At 37.3% G+C, this 24,310-nt stretch overlaps 1 protein-coding gene across 1 annotated transcript; it reads left to right on the top strand.

The window, feature by feature from the left end:
- Positions 1–16,525: 16,525 nt before the first annotated feature.
- Positions 16,526–23,164, top strand: LOC120312183 (vomeronasal type-2 receptor 26-like; the record flags this gene model as incomplete). The annotated part of the gene is made up of 6 exons (XM_039352546.1): positions 16,526–16,704; positions 17,703–17,994; positions 18,600–18,731; positions 21,142–21,369; positions 21,955–22,042; positions 22,302–23,164. Coding segments are annotated over 6 exons (1,782 nt in total), but the record flags the coding sequence as incomplete, so codon positions are not given.
- Positions 23,165–24,310: the final 1,146 nt, after the last annotated feature.

Genomic DNA, 24,310 nt, shown 5'->3' on the forward strand with positions numbered 1-24,310 from the left:
CCCATGCCTCTATTCTGTTCTTCATTTGGTCTTTCTTGTAGGCCAGTTTGATCTCTCCAGTAGTCAGTAAGCCTTCCTGATATACTAATTTCAGTGCATCTTCATCATTGTTCTTCAGATATTCTTCCAAAGCCATTTTTTCTTTCAACCATCTGATGTACTTGTAGCATTCCATGCCCACCTATTTATCTTGGTAGATAAAGTCTGTCAATGTCACTGCGTGGATGAAGGGCATGATTCATTGTCATTATTTTTCTGGTCTTCCTATCCATTGCTTTTAGTTCTGCTTGAGTCCAGTCCACTATTCCAGCTGTGTACCTAATGACTGGGATTGCCCAGGTGTTGATTGCCTTTATGGTATTTCCTCCATTGAGTTTGGACTTTAAGATCTTCTTTACTCTCTTGATTTTTTCACAGATAATCTTTTTTTTTTGACTTCAGTATGCTTGATGTTGTCAGCTTGAAGGATACCCCAGTATTTCTAGTAATCTTCCTTATCCTGACTTTTAATGTTATTTTCGTGGGGCATCTTGATTCCTTCAGTTTTCACTACTATTCCTTGTTTGATAGTAAGTGTGGCACATTTGTCCAAGCCAAACTCCATAACAATATCTTGGCTATATATACGGACAGTGTTGAGCAGCGATTCTATTTCAGATTATGTTTGTCCATACAGCTTCAGATCATCCATGTAAAGGAGATGGGATAGTCTGGTAGATATTTTTGATGTTTGATAGCCATGTCCTGAGTTATTTAGTATTGTTGACAGAGGAAAAACAGTGCAATAACAACTAGTAATGGTGATAATGAAATCCTCCTTGAAAATATCCTCTTCTTGAATTAACCCTCTACCAGCTCTCACCATTGATCTGCAACTGTGTCTTCCATTGTGCCATCGATCTTTGCACAAATTTTCTGATGTTTCTACTGACTCCTGTTATTTCTAGGCACTTTATTATCCAATCATGTGGCAGAGAGTCAAATGCCTTTTTGTAGTCAATCCATGCTACATTCAGGTTGGTCTTCCTTCTCTTGCAGTTTTCCAAGATCATTTTGTCTATTAGGAGTTGATCTTTTGTTCCTCTGATGTTGGGGCGGTTTCCTTTCTGCTCAGGTGGAAAGAGATTGTTTTCAACTAGATGCTGTTGCACTGCATCAGCTACTACACCAGTTAGTAATTTGAAAGTTGTTGGTAAGCAGGTACTTGGCCTGTAGTTACCTGGTGTTGCCCCTTTTGCTGGATTTTTCATTATTAGGTAGGTTTTCCCAGTTGTTAGCCACTTTTCAATTTCTCCTCCTTGTAGTATATTGTTGAACTGTTTGGCAATGAGTGGGTGTATAACAGTTAGATGTTTCAACCAAAACCCATGCAGTTCATCTTCACCTGGTGCTGACCAATTTTTGATTTTCTTTGCTCTTTTTCTACCATTTTTGTTGTTATTACTAGTTCTTTCATTTCAACTTCTGTTTTATTTGCATCCACCTCTTGTAACCAAGCCGCATCCTTGTTGTATTTCTTTGGGTTATCCCATATCTGCTTCCAGAACTGCACTGTTTCTTCCTTGTCAGGTACTAACTGATTCCTTGCAGTTTCTCCATTGAGGGATTGGTAGAAATGTTTCTGATTGGATTGAAATTGGAGGTTCTGCCTATAGTTTGCAATTCGAGCTTCATATCTACTGATTTTCCTGGCTATAGCTGGTATTTGTTGCTTTATTATTTCCAGTGCTTCCTTGATCTTCCTTGTTTCTAAGTGGTATTTCTTGATTAGGTATTCTTTGGTCTTTTTGTTCTTCAGCTTCTTTTCTTTCATCTGTTCTAGCTTGCTTGAATGTGATCTTAACTTGCTGATTCTAGTTTTTCTAGTTAAACCTTCCATTTTTCTGGTGCACTGTTTGTTTGTTTTCTTCTTTGTTGATTTTGCATCCCAGGATTATGTTATAACATGCAGCTGTGCTGACATAGTTGGTTTGTTTCTTGCAGTGAATTGGTGCTTATACTTGATATTGCAATATTTGCATCTTTTAATGCTTGTGCTAGCTGTTTCTTTGGAACAAGCTTCAATGCAGGTAGCCTTATTCTGTTGTTTTTGTGCCGTTCTAGATGCTCAGTTATTCTTTGTTTCAATTCTTTTATTTCTTTAGTTAGAGGGTTTTGTTCTTCCTGAGGAAGAGGTGCCTGGTTTCCAAATGAGAACAGTTGTATATCTCTGCTGGATTCCTTCACTGCCAACTCCCCCTGGTTTGCCTCTACATTCTGAAATACTTCTGGTAAGGCTTTGATTTCTTTGCCCTGGGTAAACCTTTGCAGTTCGTCCAATTCTGTTTCTGTGAATACTTTATTTCGTGTTATAAATCGGCGTTGATCTGCTAGTCTCTGTTCTGTTATTTCTGATTCTGGATGTTGTTCTTTCCAGAACTGGTGCATCCGTTTTAGATATCCTCTTCTTGTTGGACTTGATCTGTAGTAACAGATCATTATTTCTTTGTTTTCAATCACTGTGTATCTGCAACGGGTAAACATCTTTTCGTCCAGTAGTTCTGCAGCTGCTGGCCCTGGTTGCTCAGCCAACAGTCCTGAGTCCTGTAACCCATTTTTCACCAGATATCCAGGAACTCCAATATCTAGTGCGGACCTTGTTAACCCGGGCGACGTCCGAGCCGGTATGGCATTCTGCAATTTATTATTATTATTATTATTATTATTATTATTATTATTATTATTATTATTATTATTATTATTATGGATCATCGCACAGTCAGCCAGATGTTCAGACTGGATTTGGCATTTTGTCTACCGATGAGTCCTTGACCCAGGACCTGGGATAGGCAGATGTGGATGTTTGATGGGTTACAGGTATCGTAGCAGGATGGAAGCAGTTCCTTATATAAGGCCGCCTTTATTCAATGACTAATAGCGAATTTGTCAATGCCAATGGTGTTCAAGTGGTGCTCCAGTTGTTTTGGGATTGCACCCAAGGAGCCTATGACTATTGGTACTACCCTTGCTTGCTTTTGCCACAGTCTTTCTATTTCTATCTGTAGGTCTTTGTATTTTGTTATCTTCTCCAGTTCTTTCTCGTCTATTCTGCTGTCTCCAGGCACTGCCATGTCCACTATCAGACTTTTTTGTCTTTCTTATCGACAATTGTTAAGTCTGGGGTGTTATGTTGCAGGTGCTTGTCTGATTGAATTCTGAAGTACCAGAGCAGTTTAATTTTATCATTTTCTATGACTTTCTCTATTTTATGATCCCACCAGTTTTTGCTTACAGGCAAATGATATTTTGTGCAGATCTTCCAATGCACCATTGTTGCTATTTTGTCATGCCGCTGCTTGTAATCAGTTTGTGCAATCTTCTTGCAACAGCTTACCAAGTGCGTCACTGTTTCTTCGCTTCTTTGCACAGGCGGACCTTACTGTCGTTGCTGTCTTTCTCAATTTGACCTCCCTCCTTCTGTATGCATTTGTCCTTAAGGTGGCTTGTGCAGCCAGAAGTAATCCTCGGTCTCTTTCTTCAATTTCTGCTCGTAGCCATTGCACAGGTTTTATTATTATCTGCTTTCCCAGCTATTTTTTAATGTATTGGCCATGCTAGGCTTTGTCTTCCCATGCCTCTATTTCTGGTCTTCTTGTCTTCTTGTAGGCAAGTTTGGTCTCTCCAGTAGTTAGTAAGCCTTAATGATATACTAATTTTCGTGAATTTCATCATTATTCTTCAGATATTCTTCCAAAACCACTTTTTCTTCTTCAACCATCTGATGTACTTGTAGCATTCCACGCCCACCTATTTGCCTTGGTAGATAAAGTCTATCAATGTAACTGCGTGGATGAAGGGCATTATTCATTGTCATTATTTTTCTGGTCTGCCTATCCATTGCTTTTAGTTCTGCTTGAGTCCAGTCCACTATTCCAGCTGTGTACCTAATGACTGGGATTGCCCAAGTGTTGATTGCCTTTATGGTATTTCCTCCATTGATTTTGGATTTTAAGATCTTCTTCACTCTCTTGATGTATTCACCTCTAATCTTTTTCTTGACTTCAGTGTGCTTGATGGTGTCAGCTTGAAGGATACCCAAGTATTTGTAGTATTCGTCCTCATCCAGACTCTTAATGTTATTTTCGTGGGGCATCTTGATTCCTTCAGTTTTCACTATTTTTCCTTGTTTGATAGTAAGTGTGGCACATTTGTCCAAGCCAAAAATCATTACAATTATCTTGGCTAATATACGGCCCTCCTCCCCCCCCCTCCCCAGTGTTGAGCAGCGATCTAGTTCAGATGATGTTTTTCCATAAGCTTCAGATCATCCCATAAAGGAAGGTGGATAGTCTAGCAGATGTTTTGATGTTTGATAGCCATGTCCTGAGTTATTCAGTATTGTTGACAGAGGAAACAGTGCAATAACAAATAGTAATGGTGATAATGAATCTCCTTCAAATATTCCTCTCTTGATATTAACCTCTCCCAGCTTCTCACCATTGATTTGCAACTGTGTCTTCCATTGTGCCATCGATCTTTGCCCAAATTTTCTGATGTTTCTACTGACTCCTGTTATTTCTAGGCACTTTATTATCCAATCATGTGGCAGAGAGTCAAATGCCTTTTTGTAGTCAATCCATGCCACATTCAGGTTGGTCTTCCTTCTCTTGCAGTTTTCCAAGATCATTTGTCTATTAGGAGTTGATCTTTTGTTCCTCTGCTATTGGGGCGGTTTCCTTTCTGCTCAGGTGGAAAGAGATTGTTTTCAACTAGATGCTGTTGTACTGCATCAGCTACCACACCAGTTAGTTATTTGAAAGTTGTTGGTAAGCAGGTAATTGGCCTGTAGTTACCTGGTGTTGCCCCTCTTGTTGGATTTTTCATTATTAGGTAGGTTTTCCCAGTTGTTAGCCACTTTTCAATTTCTCCTCCTTGTAGTATATTGTTGAATTGCTTGGCAATGAGTGGGTGTATAACAGTTAGATGTTTCAACAAAACCCATGCAGTTCATCTTCACCTGGTGCTGACCAATTTTTGATTTTCTTTGCTCTTTTTTCTACCATTTTTGTTGTTATTACTAGTTCTTTCATTTCAACTTCTGTTTTATTTGCATCCACCTCTTTTAACCAAGCCGCATCCTTGTTGTATTTCTTTGGGTTATCCCATATCTGCTTCCAGAACTGCACTGTTTCTTCCTTGTCAGGTACTGACTGATTCCTTGCAGTTTCTCCATGGATGGATTGGTAGAAACGTTTCTGATTGGATTGAAATTGGAGGTTATGCCTATAGTTTGCAATTCGAGCTTCATATCTACTGATTTTCCTGGCTATAGCTGTTATTTGTTGCTTTATTATTTCCAGTGCTTCCTTGATCTTCCTTGTTTCTAAGTGGTATTTCTTGATTAGGTATTCTTTGGTCTTCTTGTTCTTCATCTTCTTTTCTTTCATCTTTTCTAGCTTGCTTGCATGTGATCTTAACTTGCTGATCTTATTTTCTAGTCTAACCTTCCATTTTTTGGTGCACTGTTTGTTTGTTTTTCTTTTTTGTTGATTTTGCATCCCAGGTATTCTGTTATAACTGTAGCTGTGCTGTACATTAGTTGGTTTGTTTCTTGCAGTGAATTGGTGCTTATACTTGATATTGCAGTATTTGTATACTTTAATGCTTGTGCTAGTGTTCTTTGGCACAAGCTTTCAATGCAGCCGCCTTATTCTGTTGGTTTGTGCTGTTCTAGATGCTCAATTTTCTTTGTTTCAATTCTTTTATTTCTTTCGTTAGAGGTTTTGTTCTTCCTTGGCGGCAAGAGGTGCTGGTTTTCCAAATGAGAACAGGATACTCTACGGGATTCTTTCACTTGCCAACTCCCCGGGTTGCCTCTACATTCTGAATTACTTCTTGTAAGGCTTGATTTCTTTGCCAGCAGGTAACCGTTGCAGGTTCGTCTAATTAGTATTATGTATTATTATCATTATTATTATTATTATTGATTATGGATCATCGCACAGTCAGCCAGATGTTCATTGACTGTGATTGGCATTTTGTCTACCTATCAAGTCCTTACCCAGGACCGGGATAGGCAGATGTGGATGTTTGATGGTATTACAGGTATCGTCGCAGGATGGAAGCAGTTCCTAGTAAGGCCGCCTTTTGCAATTGACTAATAGCGAATTTTTCAATGCCAATGGTGTTCAAGTGGTGCTCCAGTTGTTTTGGGATTGCACCCAAGGAGCCTATGACTATTGGTACTACCCTTGCTTGCCTTTGCCACAGTCTTTCTATTTCTATTGTAGGTCTTTGTATTTTGTTATCTTCATCCAGTTCTTTCTCTTCTATTGCTATCTCCAGTCACTGCCACGTCCACTTTTCCAGACTCATTATTATTATTTTTATTATTATTATTATATTATTCATCGCACAGTCAGCCAGATGTTCAGACTGGATTGGCATTTTCTCACTATAGAGTCTTTACCCAGACTGGGATAGGCAGATGGGATGTTTGATGGTATTAAAGATATCGTCGCAGATGGAAGCAGTCCTAATAAGGCTGCTTTTGCAATTGACATAGCGAATTTGTCAAGCCAATGGTGTTCAAGTGGTGCTCAGTGGCTTGGATGCACCCAAGGAGCTATCACTATTGGTACTACCTGCTGCTTTGCCACAGTCTTCTATTTCTATTGTAGGTCTTTGTATTTTGGATCTCTCAGTTCTTTCTCTCTATTCTGGTCTCCAGGCCTGCCACATCCACTATCCAGACTTTTTTGTCTTTTATCACAATTGTTAAGTCTGGGGTGTTATGTTGCAGGTGCTTGTCTGTTTGAATTCTGAAATCCCAGAGCAGTTTAATTTTATCATTTTCTATGACTTTCTCTATTTTATGATCCCACCAGTTTTTGTTTACAGGAAAATGATATTTTTTGCAGATCTTCCAATGCACCATTGTTGCTACTTTGTCATGCCGCTGCTTGTAGTCAGTATGTGCAATCTTCTTGCAACAGCTTACCAGGTGGTCCACGGTTTCTTCAGCTTCTTTGCATAGGCGGCACTTACTATCTGTTGCTGTCTTCTCAATTTTGACTTTATATGCATTTGTCCTTAAGGCTCGGTCTTGTGCAGCCAGAATAAGTCCCTCAGTCTCTTTCTTCAATTTTTCTGCTCTTAGCCATTGCCAGGTTTTATTATTATCTGCTTTCCCAACTATTTTTTTCATGTATTGGCCATGTAGTGCTTTGTCTTCCCATGCCTCTATTCTGTTCTTCATTTGGTCTTTCTTGTAGGCCAGTTTGATCTCTCCAGTAGTCAGTAAGACTTCCTGATATACTAATTTCAGTGCATCTTCATCATTGTTCTTCAGATATTCTTCCAAAGCCATTTTTTCTTTCAACCATCTGATGTACTTGTAGCATTCCATGCCCACCTATTTATCTTGGTAGATAAAGTCTGTCAATGTCACTGCGTGGATGAAGGGCATGATTCATTGTCATTATTTTTCTGGTCTGCCTATCCATTGCTTTTAGTTCTGCTTGAGTCCAGTCCACTATTCCAGCTGTGTACCTAATGACTGGGATTGCCCAGGTGTTGATTGCCTTTATGGTATTTCCTCCATTGAGTTTGGACTTTAAGATCTTCTTTACTCTCTTGATTTTTTCACAGATAATCTTTTTTTTTTGACTTCAGTATGCTTGATGTTGTCAGCTTGAAGGATACCCAAGTATTTCTAGTAATCTTCCTTATCCTGACTTTTAATGTTATTTTCGTGTGGCATCTTGATTCCTTCAGTTTTCACTACTATTCCTTGTTTGATAGTAAGTGTGGCACATTTGTCCAAGCCAAACTCCATAACAATATCTTGGCTATATATACGGACAGTGTTGAGCAGCGATTCTATTTCAGATTATGTTTTTCCATACAGCTTCAGATCATCCATGTAAAGGAGATGGGATAGTCTGGTAGATATTTTTGATGTTTGATAGCCATGTCCTGAGTTATTTAGTATTGTTGACAGAGGAAGCAGTGCAATAACAAATAGTAATGGTGACAAAGAATCCCCTTGAAATATTCCTCTCTTGATATTAACCTCTCCCAGTCTCTCACCATTGATCTGCAACTGTGTCTTCCATTGTGCCATCGATCTTTGCACAAACTTTCTGATGTTTCTACTGACAACTGTTATTTCTAGGCACTTGATTATCCAGTCATGTGGCAGAGAGTCAAATACCTTTTTTTTTTTTTATTGAAATTTTTCAAAAATTTTACAAATAAACATCCCCCCCCTCCCAAACCACCCCACCCTCCCCCCCCGACTTCCCAGAACTGAATATAGGATTATTTAACAAATTTTAAAAAATAACGTTTACAATTTATAAGATAATTAATAAAAATAATAAAGGTCATAATAATAATATATATAATAATATATGTAATAATAATATGCATAACATAAACTTTAAAATGAATAATATATACTAAAAAAGAAAGAAAAAAAAAGGGAAAAGAAAAGAGAGAGAGAAAGAAAAAAGAAAAAAGTAGACGAAAAATAGAACATATATATAAAAAATATATATATAAGTAATAATACGTAAAGAAAAAAGGAAGAAAGAAAGAAGGAAAAAACAATCATTACAAATTATAAAAAAGCTAAATGGTATTTTTCCATATCCAAATTATATTGTATGAAATTTATCCATTTTTCCCATACTGCAAAGAATTTCTCTTGAGATTGCTCCTTTAAAAAAGCCGAAATCTTTGCCATTTCTGCCAGATACGAAACTTTGTGAAACCACTCTTGCAAAGTAGGCAAGGATTCCTTCTTCCAATATTGCCCTATTAACAGCCTAGCGGCTGTAATCAAATTTAACATCAATATAACCTCCTTAGCATCACAATCAGTAACAATACCTAGTAAAAATAATTGCGGAGTAAATTTTACCCTCCGTTTAAAAATTCTTTGGATATTCCACCATATCTTAATCCAAAAAGCTTTTATATGCTTACACGTCCACCAAGTATGATAATAAGTAGCATCCAAATGTCCACATCTCCAGCATTTCGGCTGCAGATTAGAGTACATAATGGACATTTTCTTTGGGTCAAGGTGCCATCTATAAAACATCAAAAAATACCTTTTTGTTATAACTGCAGCTGTGCTGTACATTAGTTGGTTTGTTTCTTGCAGTGAATTGGTGGTTATACTTGATATTGCAGTATTTGCATCTTTTAATGCTTGTGCTAGCTGTTTCTTTGGAACAAGCTTCAATGCAGGCAGCCTTCTTCTGTTGTTTTTGTGCTGTTCTAGATGCTCAATTATTCTTTGTTTCAATTCTTTAATTTCTTTAGTTAGAGGGTTTTGTTCTTCGTGAGGAAGAGTGCCTGGTTTCCAAATGAGAACAGTTGTATATCTCTGCTGGATCCCTTCACTGCCAATTCCCCCTGGTTTGCCTGTACATTCTGAATTACTTCTGGTAAGGCTTTGATTTCTTTGACCTGGGTAAATCTTTGCAGTTCGTCCAATTCTGTTTCTGTGAATACTTTATTTCATATTATTATTATTATTGTTATTATTATTATTATTATTATTTAGAAATTCCTCATTCTCTCTACTTTAGTAAATTTTTCTTCTGCTACTCAACCAGAAAGTGCTACAAAAAAGGTAGTCTTTTTCTGGATTTGAGAATTTTGGGAACTGAAGATTGGAAAGGGAGCAGAAAGCCCCTGGGAGAAAAATTACTTCCATATATCTAATGTGATACCTAAAATATAGAACAATACCTAAAAATATAACAATATGGCAACAAGAAATGAGGAATAAGCAATTTCAGAGATTACCACCAAGCATCTAGACAACTAAAAATTATAAACAGCAATTTTAAATTTTTAGATATGTAATTCTTCTACTCTAGAGAAATAGCTTAATGAAGAACCTGATAATGTTACTTGTTGTATGCCTACCTGTGAGATGTAAGCGATCAGGAATCAGAACAGTACTACAATTTTATTTCCTGCTACCTATACACGAGACTCTGAACTACTAATGGCCAAGGTGAATTTTGTAAAAATTGAAATTAATATGTTATTATGGCTACATTCCTATTAAAGTAGAAGACACTATAACTCACTTGCCAAGGTTGGACTTTCAGAAAATTCAACTTCTCTCCATTTCCCGTTCTCTTCTGCCTGGCTCTGGGTGAATACATGGTATGGAGACCTTGCACAACAGCATACACAGCATTGTAAATATTGTAGCTCTGGCCAGACATCTCCATTTCAAAGACAGTTCCAGGGAGACTCCGCAGATTCTCTTTCCCAGTGCAGTATCCTTTGCCTTGTGCATATATATTGTACGTTGGAAATGAACAGGTAAATGCAGCACCCCAGAACTGAGGTAGGAAATACATTTTAGAGTGAAATGGGTTTAGGTTCTCAAGGAACTTTTGAAAACCTGGTACCATATTTGTGTGTAGGGCAAAAGACAAACTGCCATTGAAGGACAATGCTGTGAATTTCTGGGGCTCAAAGACGGACGTCACATCCCATAGAGCACTTATGATCCAAACCCTCTCTATGGGGAGCCTGCTATTAATTTCATACCATTCAAGAATTACTCGTAAGCCTTCTATAGATTGCATGTCCCCATAAACAACTATTACATTGGTTTTACTATACCATAGGAAAAGTGCTATGTTATTTAGATTATTCTTCCGGAATGTACTGTGCTCATAATTTATCAGTCTTGGAATAAATTGAATGAAAGAAATGCAAATATCTCTCTGAATTAATTTTGGCTTCAGAATTCTGAAAAATCTCTCTCCAGTGGTATCTTCTGGGATGAGAAGGCCAATCCAATTCCATCCAAAATGTTTCAAGAGCTGAATAATCCCAACATAGTGAAGGTTTTCATTAGGAGTCATCCAGAAGAAAGAAGGAAACTGCATTTTATCACTCAATGCAAGGTCAAAAGAGCCATAACTGAGCTGCAGAGAGGGAATAGTAATGATATACTTAAGTATTGCTTCTGCAGACACATCCAAAAATGGAAGTAAGTACATTTCTTTTGGATACTGTTTTTCCATAGAAAATCTTGATGGGAAAGACAAATACTAAACCTGGGGCTCAAGAAATCTTTCCTCAGAACTTTTGCAACCAGACCATCATTAGCATTCCATTCAACACTTTTTAGACAAAAATCATCTCAGTTTTTGATTGTGCTAACCAGAAATACAGAGGAGAGAGGAATGAGTAACAAGAGAGGAGCCTTATTCATTAAGGACCTGACAGTATCCGAGAGTATTCATCTGGCATTTTATATTATAAGGTTAAGATAACTAGTGCTTTACTGATAAATGTATTTAACATTGTTGTGGCATTTATAGAAAGAGGAGAAAGTCAAAGAAGTTGAGGCACACCTAGAAGATGGAGAGACAACATCAGACACACTATTACAGCATCAATTAGCAATGGTTGAGTCCACCAGAAGAGCAAGAACCAGAATTTTGTATCTCTCTCAACACCAGAAGAAGAAGAAGAAGAAGAAGAAGAAGAAGAAGAAGAAGAAGAAGAAGAAGAAGAAGAAGAAGAAGAAGAAGAAGAAGAAGAAGAAGAAGAAGAAGAAGAAGACACAGAAACAATGATACCTACACCATTTCTTACAAACAAAATATGATGTTTGTGGTTATTAAGAATTAATTGATACATTACATTTCTCTGGGAAAATAAATAAATAAATAAAACTACCCCAAATCAGCTCCCCAATATTGCAGCTGTTTTTGAGGGGTTCTCTCCACTTTTAACCACCACTCTTTCCTTTCTTGTGCATTTATGTGAGCCCGGAGACCTACCTGTGGAATTTTGTAGGCATTTAATATGTTGGCCATCTGTATGGTGTTCTGAGAAGGGAGATCACCAATGACAGCCATGATGTTTTGCTCCTTTCCCCTCCTGTAATTGAGGGGACAACGGCCTTCAACAAAGAAAAGAGTCAAAAGGTTCTCAGAGGCTTTCAGTGCTTGAAAACCATTGTCATAGACCTTGGAGACCAAGGTGATGTTGGGTAACAAGTTCTCATTCACGTTGATCTCCTGAATGGCAAAACTGAAGGCTAGGATATGCTGTAGGTTTTTAGGCAACGGCCTGCAAGAAGAGTTTCAGTTAGTTCTACAATCTTAGAAAGTGACAAGGATTGGATTTAGATAGACTTCTTTGATAGTGCTTTTCTCTTTGCCTAAAATGAAGTATTTGTCTGCTTTAATGAGTATTAGAGAAGTGAAGAATGCACCCATATTCTGAAGCATTGTTTTAAAAAGAATAAAACCTTCATTCTTAAATTTCAGTAGTTAAGATATTCCAGAGCTGAGGAAAGCATGGAATGAGGAGGTGAGTTGGAATGTCTGAATGTCACTTGAGGATCATGTGGGCATCTGTGCATCATACTTTGAGAAGTTTAAAACAGGGTTTTAATGCAATTAAAAGGATTATTTCTTATGTGTAGCATAGCGATGAAATTGGAGGGCAAAAACTGATGAATTGTCCCAACTGTTAAGACAATCCAAATACTCAAAATGTACTGTAACATTTGATCACATTCATATATTTAAAAATGACCCACCTTTCTATGCCTTAAATTACTAAGGAGACATACTGTATGATAAATATAAATCTCAAGCAACCATAATCTATTTAAAATAAAAGTCTTGGTATATAGAAGTGTTTGCAAATAAGGAATAAATGATAAAATCCTAATGACATTGTTATATATTATGAGAATCATAGATATATATTTATAAATTTTATTACAATATCATGTTAGATATTTTTGACAAGGATTCTTTTTCTTTTTGCATACAAAATAAAAAAAATAGAGGAACAAGATTTTTTTTATGATCAGATTAATTCTTCTGTAGCAACAGCCACATGAAAAACTAGGAATCTACAAGGCTACATTCAACAGCTATATTCCAGCACCTGACTAAGAGAGATTTATAAATAAGAATCATGCCTAAACCAGTTTTGATTCTTATCTACAGTGGAAAAATTTTAATGTGAATCTCTTGAATTCAATCACATTAAAAAAATCTTGAAAGGTTTCTTTCTAAAGAGTACTTGCCTTCCACGCAAGGATCCTTCTGGGCATTCCATAAAGTGGAGTAAAGGCAATTCAGGATATATAGTAGACACAAATTCTCCAATGATTATATCATTGGAGAGGGCAGGGAAATTAATCTTAAAATGTCGTTTTTCACCACACATGGGGTTAAAGATCTTGCTGAAAGAAGCCTGGAGGATAAGGACAGAGAGTAGAAACCCATGGCAAAATATCTGAGTCCTTTTGAATGCCAAAGGAATTTGGCTCCAATCACAGCAGTGCAGGCACATCTTCATCACAGCACTTTGTCTGCAACAATGAAAGAGAGTCTCTGTTGGTTTTATGCATAACTAAAGTTGTAGATTACAATAATTATCATCTGAGTGATTCATAATGCAACCTACTGAGCCTCATGAAGTTGTTGTTAACAGTAAAGTTAAACTGTTAAGTGTTTAAGTGTTCTGTGCTTTCCCCAAAAAAGAAGTGTAATTATTTAATTCTGACAATTATGAGGTAGGCAGATCCCTTTCCCAAAGCTACTCAACTATTTTTCCAGTTGAAGAAATTGTATGGTCCAAACCCATCTCTTGGCTACTCCTCATCAAGGAAGAAAGAAATGATCTTGGGATCATAACAGATTTGGGGAACCGAGTCTTGCTTTCCCTATCCAAAGAAAGCAATGCTGGTTAAAAGGAGGAAGAGATAAATTCTCCCTTCTCCTCTCACAACTTCCTAATTCATAAAAAATACTTATTTCTTCTGCCCATCGCTTTGCTGAAATGGTCATATTGGAAAAAGAAATTCTGTAGTTTTATTAGAACTCTGTTCTAATAAAAGGGCAATTGGATGAACTGTGGAGAATGGAGACCACTTTGTAGGCACCAGCTACTTGACTCATTAAAATTGGCTGTGGATGTTCCCTCCCCCTGGACTCCTGGGCAACTTCCTGTCACCATTTTTTTCCCTGTTCATTGCTGAAAGAGACAGATAGAACTGCTGACAACTGCTCTGTCATGGTGAATGAATAATTGTCTGGAAGGTTTTGATCTTGATGCACTTTGAAAGAGGTGGTGAGTTTTGAGAGAGGGATCTCATGCATCGTTGCCTGAAGCAGTGGAAAAGAAGAGGCTTGGTCCTCTATCAAAAGTCACCATCCTCTGTGAAGGATGAGGCATGGCAATTCTTCTTTCAGCTTGAAATTAGGTTCACTATGACTAAACCATATTTCTATAGGTCCATAAGGTTGGTCTTATAGTCATTGCTTTTCTAAAAAAAAAATACCTTCTTAAAATGGCAACCAAACTTTTAATTAAAAAAAAGAAACCCAGAAATTTCAGTGGCTTTAAAAATGGCATATACATAGTAAATCGTGCATTAAATACAATAGAAATAATAACATTAAAATAAACCAGCATAATTTTATCACTCAAAAGCTTAGTGACCATGCAGATATAGTTGTATAATTTTTTGGGGTAGCAGCAAAGTGCTAGTTTGACCACTCCCTTCTCTTAGGCATTAGTTTCCATGAATGAATGAATGAAGTAAAGTATATAGTGGTACCTTTGCATTCAACTGCTTTCAAACTCATCAAATTTGGTAGTCAATACATTTCGGCATGAAAATTTTCTGCTGGTATTCATTGTTTGTTTGATGCACAAGCTTGAACTTCTTGGCATTGGCTGCCATTATTCCTTATGAGAAAACATTGTTTGGTACTCGTCATTTTTAGTCCTCATCATGCTTCCCTGAACAAATTAACAATGAGTACTAGAGTACCACTGTATTTGTCAGTTGTTAGTTTGATTTTTTTGAAGAAGTATAAAGAATAATTATCTCTTCTTCTGTTCTTTTTATTTTTGGATAATGCAACTATACTGACAAATATTTCCACTTTGTCACTTAAACACTCATTTTGTCTTTGACATGTCAGAATGGAAGACTTCAGCATCTTACTAAAAGATAAAGTAGAAGCACAGGAGAGATGTAAAGATGTTCTACAATTTTAGATGTTCTACAACTAAATTGCTAATGTCATTGAGGGGTGAAATGACCTAGAGGTAGAGCTCTCTTCTCATAATCAGGAGGCTGTGGGTTTGATCCTATGTGTAGTGGCAGATATTTCTTTCTCTGGGCACAATGAGTAATTGTCTGCTGCGAACTCTGCATAGACATCAGGAAGGGCATCTGGCCAGTAAACACTTGAGCTCCATTCAGTTGCCCCAACTCCACCCTGATGCAAGGTTGTCAAATGAAAAAAAAAATTAGCTAATGTCATTATATAGAGCAGGGATGTCAAACTGCCGGCCCCCAGGCCAAATGCATCCTATTAAAACCACACCCCGCTCAACTGCTTTGAAATTCATTGAATTTGATACTCAACACATTTTGATGTGAAAATCTTGTCTCAGTACTCATTGAGGTAAAACTTGTTGGTGTCAACTCCTTTGTGACTCACTATATTATTCTAAATTTGTTTGGTACTTATTGTTTGGTATTCACTGGAACCAATTAAGGATAAGTACCAAGTTACCACTGTATAAAATTGAAACCAGAAGACTTTCTTTTAGAACTATTGGATGAAGAATTTAGAAAAAAAAAAGGAAATTTATTACATATGTTGACAGCAGTAAGAATCCTATATGGGCAAAAATGGAAAGGCTTGTTAATTCCCACAGTGGAAGAATGAGGGAAGAGAAGCATTTTATTGCTGATTTATTTACTTACTCAATTAATAAAACCCAGTATGGTCTAGTGTAGGGGTCTTCAAACCTGGCCCTGTTATGACTTGATGACGTCAACTCCCAGAATTCCTCAGGCAGTGTGCCTGGCTGAGGAATTCTGGGAATTGAAGTCCACAAGTCATAAAAGGGCCACATTTGAAGACACCTGGTCTAGTGGTTAAGGCATCCATGAGTTCTAGTCCATTAAAGCCAGCTGGATGATCTTGGGCTGGTTGCTCTCTATCAGCCTATCACCTCACAGGGTTGCTGTTTAGGGAAAATAGTAAAATAGATGATAGGTTGTATATGTTTGCCCCTTGAGCTGTTTATGAGAAAAGGTATAAATATGTGGCACAAATAAAGAACTGTCACCTAACTCAAACAAAGTGACTTTGGGTGGTATATAATACAGAGTTTATGCTGAGATCATTTTCTTTATCAACAGGGATTTGATGCCCTACAACTGCCATAATGATAGTGATTAATGGAAGGAAATTGTGAGAGGTAGAATATCAATGACTGCAAAGCCACTTCAGCTCTGACAAGTTGTGCTTACTGCATAAAAGCCCTGCCAAAAGGTTGTTTTTTAATATCACTCTTTGATCCACATCTGACAACAGCACAATTATTCACTTTTATTTCCTGAATTTTTGATCAAGGTGCGGGGTGCTTGTTTATCATGGTGGTAAGATTGGGGTGGGGCTTGCCTCAAGAGCTCCTAGCTCTTTTTCTAATCTTCCTGCTTGTAAAGCTCAACCATTCCTTCAGGAAACATTTGAACCTAAAAGATCCTTATCAGCAAAAAGTTTCCACACATCCTTCAGATCTTTCAGATGAAATTATAATTGGAGAATTTGTATCCATGATACTTGGTAATTATAGGGAACAGAAGTTTAGGGAATATCCAATTTCTTCACCAGCACAAGCTTAGTAAGTAATTCTTCATTTTTATCTAAGGTGTCTCTGACCCCATAACATACTTTCCTTAAAAAACCTTCAATGGTTTTTCATTCTTGGAAGATTCTGTTTTGGTGTGATGATCATTCTTACTTTCCCCACCTAAATGACTATTTCTAAATAATGATAGATCTCTTATTCTGCCTTCTAATTTTCTCCATGTTTTGACATTTTGTATGCCAAGCACACTTAGAGCAGAAATTGAGGTGGGAGGCAGGTTTCAGCTATTAACTTTTGACTGAAAACATATAGATAGCCTGTGTGTGAAGATGGATTTGCTCAGAGCCCTAATAGTTCTCTCTGTACAATTTAGATCCCCTGGTAGACAATAAGAAATATATAATAAGATTAAAAAAATGTTAATTCTAAGATATTGTTTCATTTGTAGGGTATAGTACCTTGGGCAAGTTGAATGAGAGTAATTAGGAATTCTTACATCCCTCATTCTTTTTAAGAATTATCATTAGAAACCCTGACAAAGTATGTCTATGGCTATATTATATTTAATAATGTACTTTGGATGCGTAAAGGGAGAAGCAATTTTGTATATCCAAAGTATATATCCAAAATTTTGTGTATCCTTATATACTTTACCTGGAAGATTAGATCCTCTCTGTCTCTCTGTCTGTCTCCCCCATCTCTCTGATTTAAGAGCATAGTTTCGTTATGACATCTATAACTTGTATGAATTACACCATTGAGATATACAATAAAGTACAAAAGAAAGGAGTATCAATTTTAAAAAAGAAACCTAAAATATATAGACAGATATATAGTGTGTGCATTAATGACAGAGGAAAGAAACTTATTCACTTTGCTTTAGGGGAATATCTGAAGCATTTATTTCAGAAAGAGTTTCCCATCATATAGAGAACGATATTCAGTTGAGCTTTATGGGCAAGCGATGATCTAAGCTGCAAGTCACTTAATTATTAGCCCTTAAGATCTAACATTCAAAATTCTCTTGGCAGTCTAATCCCTAAAAACTACCAGCATGTCCTTGCTTTTGTTTTTGCCATCAAAGAAATCAATAAGAATCCCGATCTGTTACCCAACAACACATTACGGTCCCAGATTTATGACAATGTGTACAATTCATGGAGAACCACTTGGACCACTTTGGATCTTCTCTTTCTAAGAAAAGGGGATCCACTCAATTATTACTGTATCACTGAAGAGGAAGTCATGGCCAACATTGGGGGACTCACCTCTGAAAATTCTATTCACATGGCCAACATCTTAAGTACTTACAAGATTCCTCAGGTAAATGTTTGGAAATTGGTATATAGAAGGAAAAGGAGAATAACTGTTAAGTCTCAGTGGTAAAGGTAAATTCTTCTATTGTTGAACTGTCATTTTACATCTACTTCTAATTGAGGACCTGGTTTACTGCAAGCTTGAAATGTAAACTAGAGAAATCAAATTTCTTTCATATCCTTTTCACGAATTTCAAACTAAATACACTGATTGATTGATTGATTGTCTGACTATTTGCCATCAAGTTGATGTTGATTCTTAGTGACCACATAAATATGAAAGCTACTTAACTGGTATTTCTCATCTTCAAAAGGACCACCCATGATCTTAGTTCTAGTTAACCCTGTATTCAGCTCTGGGAAGAGGGGGAGAGGGTTTTTGGGAGGGTAGGGAGGTAGTGGGAAAGGGATTTTATTGTAAAATTGCAAAAACTTTTAATTAAAAAAGGACCACCCATGGGCAATGTAAGTGAGTCCATCCATTCACCAAACAATATACTAAAGTGGATTTTTAAGAATGTCCAGTAAATTTGTATCTAATATTAGCAGCCATTTAAAAAGAGTGTATGCAAAATTGAATGTTTTTCTGTGATTTAAAATGTTTTTCCCCAGGTTAGTTATGGCTCCTTTGACCCCATGTTAAGAGAGAAAATTGGTTTTTCTTCTTTCTACCGAATGATTCCCAATGAAGCTTTTCAATATATGGGGATAGTTCAACTTCTGAAATATTTTGGATGGAATTGGGTTAGTCTAATTGTTTCAGACGATGAAAGTGGTGAAAACTTTCTTCGAACTCTGAGACCCAAGCTTCTAGAAAATAATGTTTGCATAGCTGGGATACAGATGATCCCAATTATGTCACTATTTTTATTAAGAGAGATACTTGAGAAAAAAATCCTTCAAATTCAATCTGTTATCTCCCAAAGTAAAATCAATGTGTTCCTTGTATATGGAAATGGGCAGTCTCTGGAAGGATTACAGATGGTTTTATACTCATTGGAAATTGGCCATAAGAAGCCTTTGGAGAAGGTGTGGATCACAACATGTGAATGGGATTTCACTGCCCAGAACCCTGCCAGACCATTTAGCAAAAAATCCTTCAATGGAACCCTATCATTCTCACTCCATACCAAAGATGTGCCAGGATTTCAGAATTTTCTTGAGAAAATAAATCCTCTGAAGTCTACATTTTATTTCCTGTCTGAATTCTGGACATCAACATTCTTCTGCTCACTCAACATCCATATAGTTTATGGACAGAAAATGAAGAATTGCACTGGGGAAGAGAAGCTGGAGAGCCTTCCTGATTTTGTCTTTGAAATGGGGATGTCTGGTTGGAGTTATAGCATCTACAATGCTGTTTATCTTGTGGCACATTCTCTCCATGCTTTGTATTCCTGGAGGAACAAACGGAGGGGAAGCAGGAATCAAGGCCAATGGAATCTCCAAAATGTTGCTCCCTGGCAGGTACTCACAAGTAAATTGGTCAATTCATTAAAACCAAAATAATTTAGAAAACCAAAAGAGAACTAAAACAGAAGCATACATGATGTAACAACAGAGATAAACTAGTAAACACAACCAGCATCTGAAACCCCAAAGAAAAGCAAGTGAATGTTTTTAGGAGAATGTTGAGAGAATGGAGATACCTTATAAAATATTTAAAGTGAATTAGAAATTGAGAGTCCAGATGCACCAATGAGATGCTGATTTAAAATTGATGCTAAATTTAACACCATGGGGAAAGTGGATAATTTAATCCAGGGCTTTTCAACCAGTGATATGGGTACCACCTGTCATACATTGGCACCTGGCAGGTGGTACATGACCATCCTATAAAAGTGGTAGCGGGGGAGGGGAATGAGCTGAATCGGTGGCAGCACCACACAAGCCTAAGTGAGAGATGGCTGGAGATACAGGGCTGTCAGGGCTCAGCGGAAGCGCCAGGATCAGTGCCACTTTCCAACTGATTGGCACTTCTTCGGGGCTGTCAGGGCTCAGTGGAAGCAACAGGATCAGCGCCAGGCTCCAGCTGGAGCTCAGCGCTTATCCAGGTGCTTCTACTGATCCCTGAAGAAGCACCAATCAGCTGGAAAGCAACACTGATGCTGGCACTTCTGCTGAGCCCAGAAGAAGCACCGATCAGCTGGAATGTTGCAGCATCTCCAGGCTCTTGTGATTTACATTCAGATACTTGGCAACTGATTCATATTTATGATGGTCACAGTGTCCCAGCAGAGGGGGCAGGGAAATAAAAACCAAACACCCCCCCACCCCCACTGCCAATCCTCAACAGAAATGCTCCCAACAATGAAAACCTCAGACAGGAGGAAGAGCACCACCGGGCAGGTAGGTAGGTGTCTTGCTCGGCTGTGGCTTGGGGGGCACTTTTTCAGTGCCATTGTAACTTTGAACAGTCACTAAGTGAACTGTTTTAAGTCAAAGACTACCTGTACTTTATTACTTTTTTCCTTTTTTTTTTTTTTTGGTCATCAAGTTTTTGACACCTTGCTAGGCGACTTGTACTACTCGGATATCCTAAAAGTGGTACAATGGGTGAAAAGGTTGAAAAGCCCTGATTTAATCCATTCTGGGTTGGCTCCTTCTCAAATTAGCAAAAACAACCAGATATTTAATCCCACTATCAGAAGAGGAATAAACAGTAAGGACTGGCTACTTCTCCCAAATGAGTAAAAAGGCCTAAATTGCTTGTAGCTGGAGTGCTCCAGAAAAGGAGTAAGTTAGTTATGATTTAGGTAGAAATAAAAAAGTAATGAACGGACTATAGCCTAATTTCTTTGAAACAAAATATTTATCCACGTCATTCAAAAATGGGAGAACTGAGACTCTGGAGAATGAATTTGATAGACAGACTTGTAGTTTCTCAGGGAAAAGGAAAAAAAATCCTTTCTGTCATCTTACATAGTTTAGACGGAATGGAATGAGTCCCTGGTTTCAGATTCAGATGAAAAATATTGCTGTTGTGGTTAACCATCCATGTTCTGGCTGGATAAAACCTTTTCGATTCTTGATGTACTTCGAAAACACTAATTTTCAGTACTGCATCATATCTCAATTTAAATGTCATATCACTGATGTTCCTAGTGACCGTTACTTTTCGTTACAGCAGTAACCTATTTCTCCTTCCCTCTAGCTTAATTCATTTTTGAGACAAGTCCACTTTAACAATAACGTTGGAGATGAAATATTTCTTGATGAAGAGAGGGATTTAGCGATAGGCTATGACCTCATCAATTTGGTGACATTTCCCAATGAATCTTTCCAGAGAGTCCAAGTTGGAAGAATCGATCCCAGTTTTCAACTTGGAAAAGAATTCATCATTAATGCAAGTGCCGTTATGTGGAATCCCACGTTTCATCAGGTTGGAACTGTTATATTTTCTTACGCTTAATATCAGTATCATTTGAGTGGTAATCTGGAGAACAGCAAGGAAATTTGTTGAGAGAGCTGAATTTAGAAAATATATTGGGGAAAAAGAAAAATGCAGAAAGAGTTACCAATGTCAGATAGTTGTGAAATTAGGAATCTTTCTAAGATATTAATAACCTGATTCATAATTTCTAAAATCTATCTGTTCCAAATGTATGTAATTCAGAATTATCAGCAAGAGGAGAAAATTATTTCTTCTTCTATAGACTCTTTTTTTCTGGACAATATTAATAGATGGTGCCAAAATCTACCTGTGTTGAGAGCTGCCATCCTGGACAAAGCAAACTAATTCAGCAGGGGAAACAAATCTGTTGTTATGATTGCATTCCGTGTGCTTCAGGGAGGATCTCAACACAAATGGGTAAGTGTAGAATTCAGATCTAATCTAGGAAAACATCCAGAAATTTTCTATTTTGTGCTTTCTCTCTCACATACATCTAATGACTTTATTATGGTTTATGATCTTCAATAGTGTATTCAAAGGCTATTCTTATATTGATTTGTGCTTTTAAATCAGGGACCCCAACCCCAAGGTGTGCCTATTCAGAACTGGGCCATGCAAGTGGTGTGCAGGCATATGTATGAACATGTGAAGCTCCATTTGTGTGAGCTTTGTGCACCTGCTGCTCATGCAAATGGAGCTGTGTGTGCCCACCCATTGCTTGTGCAAAACTATTCTCTCTCCCCACCACTGCTGGTGCTGTTACTATTCCAGAAAGCTGAAAAGATTGGGGACCATAATTTTAAAAGACTTTTGTAGAGTTCCGTACTAACTTTTTTATATCAAATAATATATAAAGAGCAGGAAGTATGAAAAATATTAGTACAAAGTTCAAATACTGAATTTATGCTTGTGATCTTTAGATGCAGATGAATGTGAGTCTTGCCAAGAAGAACAGTATCCTAACACAAATCAACAAGAATGCATTCCTAAAGTAATTACTTACCTGTCCTATAAAGATGGCCTGGGAACAGCTCTGACATCTTTGGCACTTTTTCTTTCTCTGACCACACTTATTGTGATGGCAATCTTCAGGTTACACTCGAACACTCCCATTGTGAAAGCCAACAATTGGAGCATCACATGTATCCTGCTCACCTCTCTGCTGCTATGTTTTCTTTGCTCCCTCTTCTTCATAGGAAGACCTAGCAAGGAAACCTGCCTTTTAAGGCAGGCTGTGTTTGGTATCACCTTCTCTGTTGCTGTTTCCTGTGTACTGGCCAAAACGATCACTGTGGTTCTGGCTTTTGTGGCTACAAAACCAGGGAACAAGATGAGGAAATGGATGGGAAAGAGGCTAGCAATCTTGGTTATTGTGCCTTGTTCTTTGATTCAGATTGCCATCTGTGCTGTTTGGTTAGTGAACAAGCCCCCTTTTCCAGAATTAGAGAAGCATTCCCAAGTGGGTGAGATCTTAGTGAAATGCAACGAAGGCTCAGAGATGATGTTTTACATTGTGTTGGGCTACATGGGTCTTCTGGCCATTGTCAGCTTCACAGTGGCTTTCTTTGCCAGGAAATTGCCTGACAGTTTCAATGAAGCCAAGTTCATCACTTTCAGCATGTTGATGTTTTGCAGTGTTTGGATTTCCTTCATCCCCACCTACTTGAGCACCAAGGGCAAATTGATGGTAGCTGTGGAGATTTTCTCCATCTTAACCTCTGCTTTTGGTTTATTGAGTTGTATTTTCCTTCCCAAATGCTATATTATTATAATACATCCTGAATTAAATAAAAAGGAGCAAATGGTAAGGAAAAGGAAAAATTGATACTGCATAAGAAGAAGCTAAGATTCATAGCTTCAAAATAAAGGCACAATGCCAGGGTAGACGTAATGCAGACAATCTCTGAAAGATTCTAAGGTGAGATTGGCTCATTTGTTAGCTGAATAATTGAGAATGGTCGAAGGCTAATTGTGTGCTTTTTGCTGAGTAAGATTCGTTCTTCATTTTGTTTAATATATATATTATTAAAAGCTTTAAAGTAACATAAAAACTAACATTAAGAAAAAAGAAAAGAAAATACAATAGTGCAGAAACAAAAAATAAAAATAAATTTAAAAAGGAGCTTCAAGTTTTTTTTTGTTTCAATGATTAAATGAAAATTATTGATCAAATTAAGATGGAAATTGGCCAAGATTCTTTGTAAAGCAGATAGTTGGTAGCTCTATTAAAGAAAATAGTTCAGTCTTGTGTACAGGAAGTATATCAATTGAGATATTTTGCTTTCTGTTGACACTAGGAGGTGATTGCTATTAAAATTAATCTAATCCCACAAAAATAAAAGAAAATCCAGAAAGATAAGAGGCTGTTGGTTATACGGTTCAGGTCTTCTTTTTGAGAAAAAGGCGGGTGAGGCAGGAGAATTTTGCATAAACTTTTCTGGTGTGCCATTTATACTTATTGCTGATTTGGGATCCAATGCTCATGATCAGTTGGTCTATTGCAATGGACTTACTTGGAACTGCCCTTAAAAAGCATTTGGAAGCTGTGTCTGGTTTTCAGTGCAATTGTATTTGTCATTTTTTATTATGAGTATACTGGCCCACATTAAAACTGAAATTCTATTGCCTGCTCTTAAAAGAAAGCATATATCTATCCATACACATGCATAATACGTATATGCACATGATATACAGTGGGGCAAAAAAGTATTGCCACGCTGTATATCATATATACACATGATATACAGTGGGGCAATTGTGCAAGTTCTCCCACTTAAAAAGATGAGAGAGGCCTGTAATTGTCATCATAGGTAGACCTCAACTATGAGAGACAAAATGAGAAAACAAATCCAGACAATCACATTGTCTGATTTGGAAAGAATTTATTTACAAATTATGGTGGAAAATAAGTATTTGGTCAATATCAAAA

The sequence above is a fragment of the Crotalus tigris genome, unplaced genomic scaffold, assembly GCF_016545835.1.
Source record: "Crotalus tigris isolate CLP2741 ecotype Arizona unplaced genomic scaffold, ASM1654583v1 scf7180000018440.263527, whole genome shotgun sequence".
NCBI classification, from domain to species: domain Eukaryota; kingdom Metazoa; phylum Chordata; class Lepidosauria; order Squamata; family Viperidae; genus Crotalus; species Crotalus tigris.